This window comes from Gorilla gorilla, chromosome 10, assembly GCF_029281585.2.
Source record: "Gorilla gorilla gorilla isolate KB3781 chromosome 10, NHGRI_mGorGor1-v2.1_pri, whole genome shotgun sequence".
NCBI classification, from domain to species: Eukaryota; Metazoa; Chordata; class Mammalia; order Primates; family Hominidae; genus Gorilla; species Gorilla gorilla.
In genome coordinates this window covers 56740260-56754589 of record NC_073234.2, presented here as the reverse complement: position 1 = coordinate 56754589, position 14330 = coordinate 56740260, and the positions used below count along the sequence as shown (strand labels likewise).

The 14330-nt window shown below is 34.2% G+C and overlaps 1 protein-coding gene across 8 annotated transcripts in view; it reads right to left on the bottom strand.

The window, feature by feature from the left end:
• Positions 1-14330, bottom strand: part of NELL2 (neural EGFL like 2) — a 438477-nt gene that overhangs the window by 23458 nt on the left and 400689 nt on the right. For all 8 annotated transcript variants that reach the window (XM_055357389.1, XM_055357392.1, XM_055357388.1 and 5 more), the window contains one exon: positions 509-649. In XM_055357389.1, the coding sequence (XP_055213364.1) occupies positions 509-649 (141 nt within the window). The remainder of the gene's footprint in view (positions 1-508; positions 650-14330) is intronic.

Genomic DNA, 14330 nt, shown 5'->3' with positions numbered 1-14330 from the left:
GACCATATCTTATGTATCCAACATTCAACAATCACTAAACTTCTCTTACTTTTCCAGGCAAGTGTTATGTTAGGAATAGCCCTGAGTAGCATGCATTGTGTATATCATCCTTGGCCACATCATCATTGCATTTCCTCTATCCCCATTTTCCCTCTATCTTGCTTTTCTCATGTATTTTTGCTACCTGTTTTTGGATCAGATGCTTGCATGCTTTCGTTTTAAAAAATTTATGTGATACTACATGTTTTTTCATTCTAAAAACACCACTTAACAGTTGCAAGAATCCACAGAAAACTGGGTTAGTGTCACAAACTTTAATTATCTAAAAATAACATTAAATACCATAATTAGCAAGAAAAAGTTAGATTTTAACACATTTCCAATCACTATTGTATACACATATAGTAAAAACACTAACATTGGCTCAATGTCTTCTATTTATAGCTTATGATATATTCCTCAAGTTCAAGAGAAGTTCTTAAATTCTAGGTCTTCTCCTTGTACTGACCTTCACACGATTCTCCACTTGGTGAAAACATCCCATTGTCATGGTAGCCATCTCTGCACTCACAGTGGTACCATCCAGGCAGGTTAATGCAATTAGCACGACTGTCACATTGAACAAAACCATCAGAGCATTCATCAATGTCTGGCAAAAAAAGAGGGATTTTATAAAATTATTTATTTTCTTTGAAAGAAACTAGAATATTCTGCTACAAGGCTACTAAAATTTTTAATGCCAGCAAATCCTTGAAACTGGGAAAATATAAAATTAAGAAAGTCTACTTGTTTGTTAACAGCTATACGGAAAGAATGTAGTGTCATTAGTAACAGGAGAAACATCTAGAAGGCTTCTTTGATGCAAAAGGCATTCCACTGTAGAAAATGGAAAGAATCCATATGTGATGGTCATTAGTGCTGCTCACCAAATATTTTAGCTCTTCTAGACACAAGCTAGGATTATGATTCTCCAGGCCCTTCAAGTTAGGTATGGCCACGTGATAGGTGAAGTGTCACTTAAGCCAGTTAAGGAGTGGTAAGTGTCACCTCTATGCAGATCCTTTAAGATGCAGTGTGTGATTCACATATGCCCTTTCCCTATCACAATGACTAGCCATTTCCAGAGGCACTAAAGACCTACCTGAGTTCCTGTAGAAGACAACCTGGGACACATTCCTTACTTACCTGGGATGGACTTATGGCATGAGAAAGAAATCAACCTTAGTTGACACTCTAATATAGATGACAATAGCATTCATGAATCAACATGCTTCACATGTTCAAGTATACATATTATTTATGTCACTTTCTACTGTGTTTCACACATACTACTTCGTTCAACCCTCAAAAAAATCCTGCCATGTAGATAGTATATTGAACATGTGAAAAAAAAATGGAGGCAGAAGGAAATTATGGGATTTAACCAAAGTCACCTAAAAGTTCACAGTGCCTGACATTCAGGTGTGTGCTCCTTTATAGATGTAGATCACGCTGGATCTACTATACAAAGACAGCTATGGATCTTAAGTCTCAGATATTTCCTCCAGAGGCTTATTACTATTCCTAAATATTGAAAGCCCTTGATTCTTCTTGTTTCATCTACTGAATCGTGAGAACATCCAACACCATCCGAGTACCTTCCTTTGCTCACAGGAGGAAAAGTAATCCCTGAAGTTGCTTTACAAAGTGTCTCCTTCTCATTAGCTCCTGGTTTTCAGGATCTTTTGGCTTAACTTAGATTCTGCTATATGATCCAATGGTGCTGAACCACTGTGGCTGCCAAAAATATCCACGTCTCCCACTCCCATCTTGATAGCCATATGCCATAGCCGAAGGTTCCAACCTGCCAAGGCAGGATGGTTCTTTCTGATATGCTTCTGACACCCGAATCATATTCCCTGCTTCTGTGACCAGGCACAATGACATCCTTCAAGTTGAAGGTAATGCAAGATGCTTTTTAGAGACCTTTCCCCTTCAGACAGACTACTTCAGTTGACAGAATCTACTTCCTTCCTATTTCAGTCTTATCCCCCTCCAAATTCCTGGAAGCATATACTCCTTTCATTTTCTTATAAAATGTCCTCTTTTCAGAAGTTCAATGTTGAAAGAGATAAATTAATGAATAAATGTATACATAAGTAAAAAAAAAATCAGAGAAATGAGCTATCACTCATTTATTTCTTGATAGGTCAAGTGTCCCTTCAGCAAAATAGTATGCAAAGCATCCTCTTAGATTATTAGGTAATAGGCAAAAAATATTTTATATTGCTGTAATATTTCAGCATTATTTCTGAACTATGAATGATTCTGCCTCTGTGGTGCCTCTTCTTTAGAATCAGTTACTATCGGCAGTCATTCTTACTGTCAAAATAATTGTGACTGACCAAATCAGCTAACCACTGACTTCTGACACATAACTGATGTGGATTGTATCCATTTACTGAGGCCTCATAAGTTTTGTGAAATAGTCTATTTGTACTTCAGGGGCTTCCCTAACTGATGAACCTCTGATTATAAATAGGTTCAGAATGCTTTGCTCATTTCAGCTTTATATGGTCTTTTCTTCTAACCGAAATGATGTAGAGAATTGATTATGTCATTTCTTAAGTGCATGGACAAAAGAAAACAGGTTGGAATTTAAGCTTTAGAAGTGAGTTTTATTGGAAGAAAGCCATACGGGGGATGGTTAGAGTCATTCGTTTTAGAAGAATTTGGTCACTAGGGCTGGTAATTTGGAAGTAACTCTTCATGGAACTGAACTTTCTCCACTGAAGCAACTTTCCCATTATATTTAGCCTTCAAATTAGTCCTTTCTTCTTACCCTGACATAGTAGTCAGGTTATCTCAGTTTCTGTGGTATAGATATATATTTCAATTGTTACTTCTCACTTCATTTCTCTCTTGTCACTCCTTTACTGGGCCCACTCCTATACTGCCTCATACCCATTTCTTCTTAATTACATTATGGTAAACTTCCTTGATTTATAAATATACTCCATAAAGTTTAATAGAAATGCTATGTGTTATATTAATTAGTGTTTTGAAGACTGGGAATACAAGCGTGTGCCTGCCCATAATGTATTTTCATATAAACTTTGGGCATTATCTTATTTAATTATTACTGTGTAATAGGATTATAGAAGATGAATAGGTAAATATGGCTGTTCCTACACTTTTGATGGGGTTACCTTCCAATAAACCTATTGTAAGTCAAAAAATCATAAGTTGAAATTGTATTTAATACTCTGAGCAACCTATCATAAATTAAAAAAACTCTTAAGTTAAACTATTTTAGGTCAGGGACCATCTGTGTAAGTTTCATGCATTAATTTACATATTCAGTATTTATTGAATGCATTTTATGTGCCAAGAACTAAGTGCTGGGGAAACAAGGATAAACAACACAGACGCAATTTCTGCCCTCAGTTAGTTTATCATCTACTTAAATTGTGCTTTATTTTAATAAAATTAAATTTATGAAAATCTGAATTTACAATCATATAGAACAGTATTTCCAAACATGCAATTTATCTGCCACCAGTGATATGGTATGTAGGTGATAATGGGCAGATATTTTATTTTAATGGCTACATATTTATTTTTCTGAATTAGTTCAATTTGTAGCAACTGAGACTTATAGTAGAGTAATAAAACTTTAAAATTTTAAAATGAGAAGAATTACAGAAACAATATTAAGTAAATATGGGTATAAATGGTCTATGAATATGACAAAAACAGTGAAGTTTTGAAAACAGCAATATACAATATAGGGTAATTATTCATCTTTCAAAGGGAGTTGCTGAGTAATTCCTTGTGAAATGCAATGCCTTAATTCGTCTAAAATATGTCTGAATTTATAAAAGATACCTATGTCACAGATCAAGATTATATACTTGCTATCATTTAGAATAAGGAAAAAACTAGTCAGATAATATATATAACTTCATATTACACTTTAATGTTCCTACTAATTTTGATTTGTTTATGCAAATTTTTCTACTTTGGTTAGTCAGTAGACAATGAAAATGTGCTTGAATTGACAGAGTATAACCTTCCCACTAGAAGGCATGTTTTTTTTCACTCGTGACTCTAATTAAAGCCAAAGATCTAATAAAACAGTCTCATCTGTAAGTGATTTGATGGTATGCATATCCTTATTCACTCAGTAAATACTTAGTAAATAAAGAATTGAAATCTGATCCACAATTTATGAATTAAGTATATTTTGTCTATATACAAATGAGGACATTAACACGAATTACAACATAAATGCACACATATTTTGAAGTATGTTCATATTGTGTTTCACATATTTTGTAATAACACAAGGCAGTAAAAAAAAGTTCAAATAATTTATTTCTTGGGTACTTTCTTTAGGTTAGTTAAAACCTAACTTCACAGTCTGTAACTGAGTCAGATACACAGAAAATAGCAGACCTGGGGAAAAAAATGTTATTATTTTATTCAGTATAAGAACTTCAAAGTTTGAACGCATTATTTTCCAAACTAAATAAAAGTATTCAAAAAATTAATATAGGCTGTATAAGCTTATATGACTTAGTCTTAATCATAAGGACCTTAACTTTTTACTCTGTAGGTACATTATATAAAAAACTAAGAGTAAATTTCATAAGTTTTATAATTTTATTACATATTCTGTCTTAGAAAGGAACTAGTTCCTTAGAACATTTTCTGTAACCACATTTAGAACAGTCAGCTAGCAATAGTATTAAAATGCTGTCCAAAAGCACAGAGAATCTAAAATCCAAAAGATGTTTAGCCATCCAACAACAGTCATGAATAGCAGTCATACTCTGGGGATCAGTATTGACTTAGATAATAAAAATGAAAGGCACTGCTGAGGGTAGATTTCCTAGAAAGCACACATGTTTTGAGGCAATCATTAAAAACAAACCAACAGGCAAACAAAACAAAACAAAACAAAACAAAAACCAAAAAAAAAAAAAAAAAAAGGAAAATGTATGAATAGAAACAAAAAAAAACAAGCTCATATACATCAGTGTCTTGTTTTCTTTGTCTCTTTCAGGTATGGTGGCACATGACTGGTTGTTCTGTACAACACCACACAGATCACTGGCTTCAGAGGCAATCAACTGACAATGGCTTTTGCCAGCAGCATTTAAAGGGTCATTTTAGAAAATGACAAATTATTTCTTGTAAAATTAACTGCAGTTGTAGAATGAGACACTTGAGTGATAAACAGCCTCTTTCTCATGCATAGTAATAGTTATTTCTACTATAAAATAACTAAGAACAACAAAAAATGTGCAAATGTCTAGAATAATCCATACCTAAAATAGACCCTAATTATTACTTTAACACTCTGAAGAAAACTGATTAGTTTCTGCTGTTATATTGGATAAAAAAGGAAAGGAAATCCATCTCTTTTTTTAAGATGAGTCTACTGTTTTTAATGACAGTCACATAGAGTACTCTTTTTCATACTATTTATCATTAATAAAAATATGACATCGTTTCTCATTTAAAAATAGGCACTTGTTCTATCTATATCGTCATTACATGCACTGTAGTTAAATTATATTGATAAACAGTAGGCAATTAAAGATCCCCAAAACAATGAACTCTTGATTACCCACATGTGGGTTATTTGCTTTCTAGATTATCTGAAACATTTTTTTTAATCAAAAGGTCATTTCCCTCTGTCTCTTGTTGAGCTTCTGGGAAGTCTGCTTTCAACATTTAGGCATGAATGCTGAGAATGCAAACTCATTACATTACTTTAAATGACTATGTAAGATTTGGGTATAAAATATTGTCTAAAATTTCATATAAGAAGACTGATTTTCTCATGAATTTTTTTAAAATACAACATGGTAACATATGTAAGTAAGTAAAAATGGAAAACCATAAAATCCTCTGCACAAGTTGCACCCAACATTGCATATTTAGAGAAAATTATTTTCATTAGTTTATAGTTCATAATTAGGAAGTTAATGACTGGTATTCAAAATGCACAGATATAATCTCTTCATCATATTGATTAATCCTTACAAGAGTCATATGAAATATTCTTATCCTTATGTCATAGACAAGAAGGTGGCGACAGCAAAAACAACAGAACCCTTTCAACTCCAAGTCTAGTTCTTTTTTCCCTTATGGTAGGCTGCATTTCAAGACCAACACTTGGCCAAACAGAATCAGCCTATGCTTTGGAATATCACAGTGTATATCTTAAAGTCAGTGAATTGCAGCTCATTGGCTCTTTGAACTAGGAATAATACTTTCCCTCTTCATAGTTTGCTGTTAACATATGAGGCCTCACAGGAGAAGCAGTAACTGGCTCGTAAGAGGTATCTAATATGTGCAAATTCCATGCCCATCTCCAAAATAATCCTTCAGAGTTTACAACACACGTTCACATTCATCATTCGATTACACAGAGGAAAATAATTTTGTAAGACGGATTTAGGTGAAAGAATGTCTTTTTTTCTGTGAACAATCAAGAGCCACTGAAGGGTTATTAATAGGAGAGTGATGTGGAAGCTGCACTTTGGGAAGAACAGGGCAGCAGCTATGTGTCAAGCCGGTAGGACTGGATAAGACTAGAGGCCATCTCACCAGCTTATGAGACTACGTTTTATAAAGAAAAAGGTTATAAACATTTCAACTCGGGAAAAAGTGGAAACAAGGATAAAGAAGCATGTTTTCTTAAATGCTTATCTTTGGTCAGTGTACAACTCCCTCTCATGTCCCCCCTGTGTTGATGTCAGGTTGACCAAGTTCACATTCCATGTCTGGGAGATATACCAGAAAAGGAAAGAAAACTGAGACAACCTGACTTTTCTTTTGGTTACTAGAGTCTTAGTATTTTATTATTTCTTTCTTCTTCACAGAGTCTTTGCATATGTTTTCCCTATTGACTAAAATGTTCTTTTTCTCATCCTCTCACCTGAGTTAGTTAACTATTTCTCATCTATCTGTCCCATACTAAAATTAATGTTCCTTGGGGAAGCTTTCCTGGACTCCAGAGACTATATTTGATCTCCTATTACTTAATGATTTGTCTGTTTCCCCCCATATTCTCCTCGTATTTTGTATCCTTGTAATAGCATCTATAACTATGCTTTTTCTTTTTGCCTAAACTTGCACAAATATTACACTGACTTAATTAATATAATTTCAATTCAGGAGAAATTCCTACCTGTTTTTCTCCCCTGTTCAAAAGCATTTTTAATTTGGGCTTTTTGTCCTTCCAAATAAATTTCAGATTTATTAGTTGGTGGGCTTCTCAGCAACACAACACAACAAAACAAAACAAAACAAACACAAGAAATTGCGGGGGCGGGGGAAGCCTGCATTGATTCTATATATCGACTTTGGGAGAATTGAAATCTTTATATTATTGTACCTTTTAATCAATACATATGATATATTTCCTATTTCTCTAATATTTTACAGATTTCTGAATGTATGTATTGTGCATATTTTGCCTGAACTTATTCCTAAATGTTTTATTACTTTATCTTTTTTTAAATAAACTTTATTGAGGTAAAATTTATATAGGAAGAAAATCACTAATAATTTCATGACTTTTGACATTAGCCACTACCATAACCAAGATATAATGCATTTCCTTCACCTCCAAAATTTCCTTCATATCACAGTAGTTTGAAAAAAGTTTTTATAAATATTAATTTAATGTTTATCTCTCAGAGTAAATTTCAAATGGCCAGAAATTGTTATATTTTACACCATATCTCTAACACTTAGAAAAGAACTGGACACATGGTTAGAGATTCATAAACACATGCTGAATGAATAGACGAATGAATGGTCTGTTTGTAACAGCAAGTAAGTAAGTGGAACACTCACTATGCCACACTTGAGTTCTGCTAGGGTTGGAGGGGAATGAAGGCAGGAGTGCCAGTTTGAAAGCATACACTAAGACAAAAATAACATGATGGTAAAATGATACTTCCTCATTCTACTTTAAATGTTTTTGCCAAAAGACTATCATATTAGATGGAGTACAGTAGGTGAAGAGAATGTGTTAATTTTACACACTTTTATATACCTATTTAATTATATGTATTTTTAAACAAAAAGAATACATTAACACCTCTGATTAAAATGAAAGACTGAAAACATTTTAAAATCTCTTCTTTTTTACTTCCAACCCTATAAACATTATGTTAGAGGAACAAAGAAAAGTATAAAAAGCCAACAAAGACAAAAAGAAAAATGACAGCAGCATAGAGGAAAGTATAATACATTTTTGTATTTTCTTGGAAAACAGAATATAGGTGAAGTGGTAGAGACAGAACAAAAGGAGCCAAAGATTAGAGTCTTTATGTGATAATTGGGTAAGGCTGATTACTAATAATTATTAATGATTAATAATATGGCTAATGGGGGTAGTTTGAAGAGTCTTGAAATACCATATAGAGCTGAGATGAGACATGGAGCTGGAAGTAGCTGAGTTAATTAAAAGTCTACTGATGAATAATCAACCTACTCATCTCCTCCCACCATGAGCAGATTGCTGAAAGAAAGCAGTTACCCTCAAAGGGCAGAGTGAATGTTAGTTTTTTTCCTGCAAGGGAAATAAATATCTGTGGGAAACTAAAGCAGCAGTGTAGAATTTGTTATTGTTTGAATCAAAGTCCTCTGCATTTCAGTCTTTAGGTATCTTGAAGTATTAAAACTGGCTCTTTTTTTAGCTTACTAATGTAAGTCTGCAAGCCAAAAAAAAAAAAAAAAGCCTACCCTCATATCAAAGCTCAAAATCAATTTTCTATGTATTCACTTCTAAACATTAATGTGAAATCAAGGAGCAATGGATAATCAAGAAAAGTCTATAACATTTAAGAGAATAGCCAAGATACAGTATCAGAAAAACTGAACCTGAAAGAAATAGAGATAATTGGCTGGGCGCGGTGGCTCACACCTGTAATCCCAATGCTTTGGGAGGCCGAGGTGGGTGGATCACGAGGTCAGGAGATCGAGACCATCCTGGCTAACAAAGTGAAAACCCATCTCTACTGAAAAAAAATACAAAAAAAATTAGCCGGGTGTGGTGGTGGGTGCCTGTAGTCCCAGCTACTCGGGAGGCTGAGGCAGGAGAATGGTGTGAACCCAGGAGGCAGAGCTTGCAGTGAGCCGAGATCACGCCACTGAACTCCAGCCTGGGAGACAAAGTGAGACTCCATCTCAAAAAAAAAAAAAAAAAAAAGAAATAGAGATAATTGACAGAACAGAACCAAAAATATTTCTAACTAACATGCTCAAATAGATTTGAGAGAATATTTCATCTATAAAATAGGGCCACAGTGATTACAAAAGGATATTCAGAGAGGAATAAAAAGTTCTTGAAAATTAAATATATACTAACTGGAGCTTTAAAAAATGCAATGTTAAGACTTGGAGGATCAAGTAGAAGTTGTCTCTTCAAAAGTAAAACATACAGAAAATAGAGGAAAAATATGAAAAAAGCAAAAGCAAACAAAGCAAAGAGCACCAACCCAAAATGTTCAGCTTCTGATTAAAGAGAAATTTCATACCAAGAACACATACACAAAAATCAATGGGAGAAAAATATCTTTAATAATAATAATAAGTCCAGAACTTTTCTCAAAGCTATTGTCTTCAGATTGAAAGGTCAACCAGGGTCCCCAAACATACTGAATAAAGATATGTTAGCCAATTCCTGTTGTTGGCTATGTGGCAGCTATTGTTCTATGTAATTTACCTATATTTACTCACTTAATGCTGACTGCAGTACTATGAGGTAGGAAATATTACTGCTATCCCCATTTTAAACGGAAGTGAACTTAAGCAATGAAAGTTTAAGTATTTTTTTACAAAATTATTTAGGGGCAAAGCCAAGATCTAAGCCCAGATATTTTAGATAACAGAGGTCAAACCCTTGCCCATACACAATGTTGCCTCACAAATAAATGAAACAAAGACCTATATCTAAATACACAATTGTCAAATTTCACAACAACAAGGATAACATAATGTCCCATTAGGCCATGTAGTTCCTTAGAAGTTTTATGTTCCATGCATTATTTAAAAATATTTTACTGATGATATAGCGCAGTAAAATAAAGGACTAAATTGAGACAGAGAAAAACCTATCAGTAGCTCATCACTCCTTCCTTTTTACAATACTTTCTTCACTTTGCAAGGATACACCCCTCTCTCTTAGTTCTCCTTGTACCTCAACGTCCTCTATATATTAGTCTTTTTTTTTTTTTTTTGCAGATCTTATCTTCTCAATCTCTAAAAGTTTGAATTCCCTGGGGATCTACCCTCAGACCTTTTCTTTTGTAGCTACCAAATTCTTAGTGATTTCATTTAGTACCAGGGCTTTAAAGGCTTTAAATATCCAAATGCCACTAGTACATTGAAAACTATCTGTAGTGGGCAGAAGAATAGTGTCCCTTAAAAAACCATGTCCAGTTGGAACCTCAGAATATGACCTTATTTAGAGAAAGCGTCTTTGAAGATATGATTAGGTGATAAACTCAAGATAAAATCACCCTGGACTTAAGATGGGCCCCAAATCCAGTGACTGGTGTTTTCGTAAGAAAAGAACACAGATAGAAACACAGAGAAAGCCCGGTGAAGAATGTAAATCAACTCTCCACCACATCCTCAGGTCTCCAGACTTTCCTGTTTCAGTCTGCATTCAGTCAGGAAAATTGGGCCACTACAAGTATTATGGGAATAAGGAGTTTTATATAGAAATCAAGTCTGCACAGATGGGGGAGGAGTTGGGGAAGTAAAGAATGCTTCATTCTTCATCTGGAGTTATGTAGGTGTACACTGGAGTTATGTAGCCATAGCCAAAGAATGCCTGGGGCCACCAGAAGCTGGAAGATGCAAGGAAGAATAATTTTCCTAGTGTCTGCAGCAGGAGCACGCCTCTGCTGACACCTTGAGTTTGGACTTCTAACCTCCAGAACTGTGAGATAATAAATTCCTGTTGTTTTAAGCTACCCAGTTTGTGGTTTTGTGGTACTTTACTATAGCAGTCCTAGGAAAATAGTACAGTATCTTATTTACATTTTTATTCTAGACTTCTCTCCCTCTAGTTCCTACCTGTATATTCAATTTATCACCATCATTTCCACTTGGATACAAAATTTCTCCTTCTGAAGTCTCCCTGTTCTCAGAAAATGGCAATACCATCAGTTACTTGGGCAAAAGTCCTTATATTCATTCATCTTTTTCTTGCTTTTGTCTCATGCCTTTTATCCAATCATCAGCAAATCCTATTAGTAATGTCTTTCAAATATATCTAGAATCTACTAATCACTTCTAACTAGCTTGATACTTACCACTCCAGTCCATTCACTATCACTATCTCCCTGATTCCATCTTTCCCTCCTACAGTGCATTCTGAATCATAGCAGTCAGATGATCCCTTAAAAATATATGTCAGATTGTGTCATACTTATGCTCAGATCCTATTTCCCATTCATGGAGAATTTTAGGAGGGAAGTGTCTTGGGATAAAGCTGTAGGGAATATATGCTGTTATCAACAACTTTCTATTGCTAAGGCTGAAGACTACATTTCCCAAAAGCCCTTTCCCTGTGTATGGCTTTGTGTTAGAGTTCAACAATGAGTGGAATGTCTAAATTTGCCAAAGAGAACTAAGGCAGAAGCCATTATTCCTGGGAAGTCATAGAAATCAGTGTCAGTGATTCTAAGAGCTCTGGTTTCTCCACCAGTTCTACTGCATCAGTCTGAAGTGATGAGTGAATGTTTTGCAAATCCTGTGGCTGCAACCTCGAGGATCTTCACTTTCCCAACTCCTCCCTCATTTGTGCATCTTAATTTCTGTATAAAACTCCTTATTCCTATAATAAGGAATATACTACTTGTCTGTCTAGTAAACAATATTTACCTGGTCACAATGATATAAACACTATGGATTTTCAAATTTTATATACAGTCCATAGGGAAAGCATGAGATATTTAAATATTAACCTTCATAATACAAATAGAAGATATTGGGAGATGAAGGTAAGGAGCAGAACCAACATCTTTACATTTCATAGGGAGGAATCAAGAAAAACCATTGTAGTTGATACAATGAGAAATGAAGGTGGAAAATATATTGCTGAAGTCTGAAAAGGTAACCAATAGAGGAACTGAAACTAGTGATATAACTATATTAGAATTAAATGAGTATGAACAGGTGATGGTATAACAGAGATAAATCTTCATCTATCATACCCAGCATTCTACTGATAATGTCTGAAATTGATCAATTAAACCAAGAATGGTATAAACATATTGAAATAATTAAGTTATTTATCCTAGCAGCTTATCTCAACTAAGGTTTCAGAAGAGAATTAAACCCTAACACATCCTTGTAAGCATGGATAAACTTATGTCCTGTATATCTGGTATGGTGCTAGGCATATGCCATCTTTGGGAGTTATGAGAAAATAGTCCCTCAGGCAATTTTCTGGTTTTGAGTTTAGATGAGGAACTCCTTGTAAGAAAGGGTGCTGGAAAGTGAGCAGGAAGTGAGTCAGGTGACTATTTCTTTTCATTCCAAGTTCTTCTCTGTTGTTTGGTATCTTTTAACTATGTGTCTTTTTTCTTTGACACACATAAAATATATATTTAAAAACATTTAGGAATCTCATTTTAGAAATGTTGAGTATGATAATATGATAGGATGGCGATTCACATAGTAATGATATGAAGTATGATATGAATGATATGAAGATATAAAGAAAATGAGACAGAAGCTTTGGACAAGATATCAGGGCTGGAAACATGAGGGTAACCTAATCAGAATTGATACTGCAAGATGCTACTACAATCAGACCCAATTTGATGAAAGTACTAAAATTGAGATTACAGAGAGACAAGAAAGAGGTAAGGGCAGTCCTTGGAGAAAACTGAGGGGACTGGAAAGGGAACTATAGGAGGGATTGTGAGTAGGGAGGTAGGAAGAAGATCACAAGTCAAGCCACAGAACTAAAGAAAAAAAGAGTGTCAAAAACAGAGGGTTGCCAACAATGGTAAGGAGTATTTGCAATGGCCTTTTGATATATATTTTAAAATAAATATTTCTGGTTTAACATAGAATTGAAATTCTCTCTGATATATGAATGAGTTGAACAAAGCATTTAATAAAAGAATTCTGGAAACTCCTTAAGACTTTTCAAAAATCTTCGCAGTTTCTATTCCTTTCACAACATAACCAATGTGTAAGATACAAGACTTACAAGAGTTTTATTCATGTAAGTATTTGAAATAGTCCCTCAGGTCATTTTTTGGTTTCGAGTTCAGAGGAGGAAATCCTTTTAAGAAAGGGTGCTACAAAGTGAGAAAAAGTATTTATTCATTCATTTAAGTATTTATTAAATGTCTATCATGTAAAAATGTGCTAGACACTGTGGAAATATATTCAAGAGTTCATAGTCTTATAAAGAAGATACAGAATGATCATAAATAACTCAGATAACAAGGTAAATATTATGAGGTCTACAGATGAAGAAAGAGATGAATTCAGGAAAGAGACATCACCTCACTTTAAAGCTCAGTTCAGTAAAAGTTCAAAGAAAATTAGTCCACTGTAGTAAAACACGGCTGAACAGAAACTTCCAGCTTTACTCCTACACATGCTAGAAAATTACTTAAAACATTTATTTATTTACTACATTGTGATCAAATATCTACTTCAAAAGCAGAGTTTTAAAAAAATCAGGTGATATGATAGAGAATATGGATGTGAAGCATCTATTGGCTCTGCATTATTAAGTAGACTGCTCTTAATCAAGGTAAAGCCAGGAAAGTCTTACTTTCTATGCCTTCCAGAGCCATTTTCTAATAGCAAAGATTAGATTAAATACTTGATCTACTTAAAGATTATTTCCAGAAGAAAAAAGCTGATTTTCTTGAACTATCCAGTAAGAATAAGAGAGTTATGGTGTCTTTGTATAATAGTTTACTGTGAGCTTTCTAATTATTAATATAGTGAAGCAAAAGACTTTATGCATTTTGATGAGCTCACTTACTGGTTATTCAGAAAAATGAGCTTTGAATGGTATGCCAGGAATGGTAAGATGACAGCAAGAATAGCTATTCTGTATTTATTTGCAAGCTAACTGACAAACCTACATCACAAGAAATACTGCTTTGAGTGAAACGGGCTCACTGATGCCAATAAACAAAGAAATGAAATACTACAGTTTTCATATATCTGAATGAGAAGTTGTCAGATATAGCTTTGAGTGGGTCTTAACCAGAAAATTCACTGATGGATGGCTTCTACTGGCTTTGAGCAAGTGTCATATGCCTGACAGACTGTCTACTTTA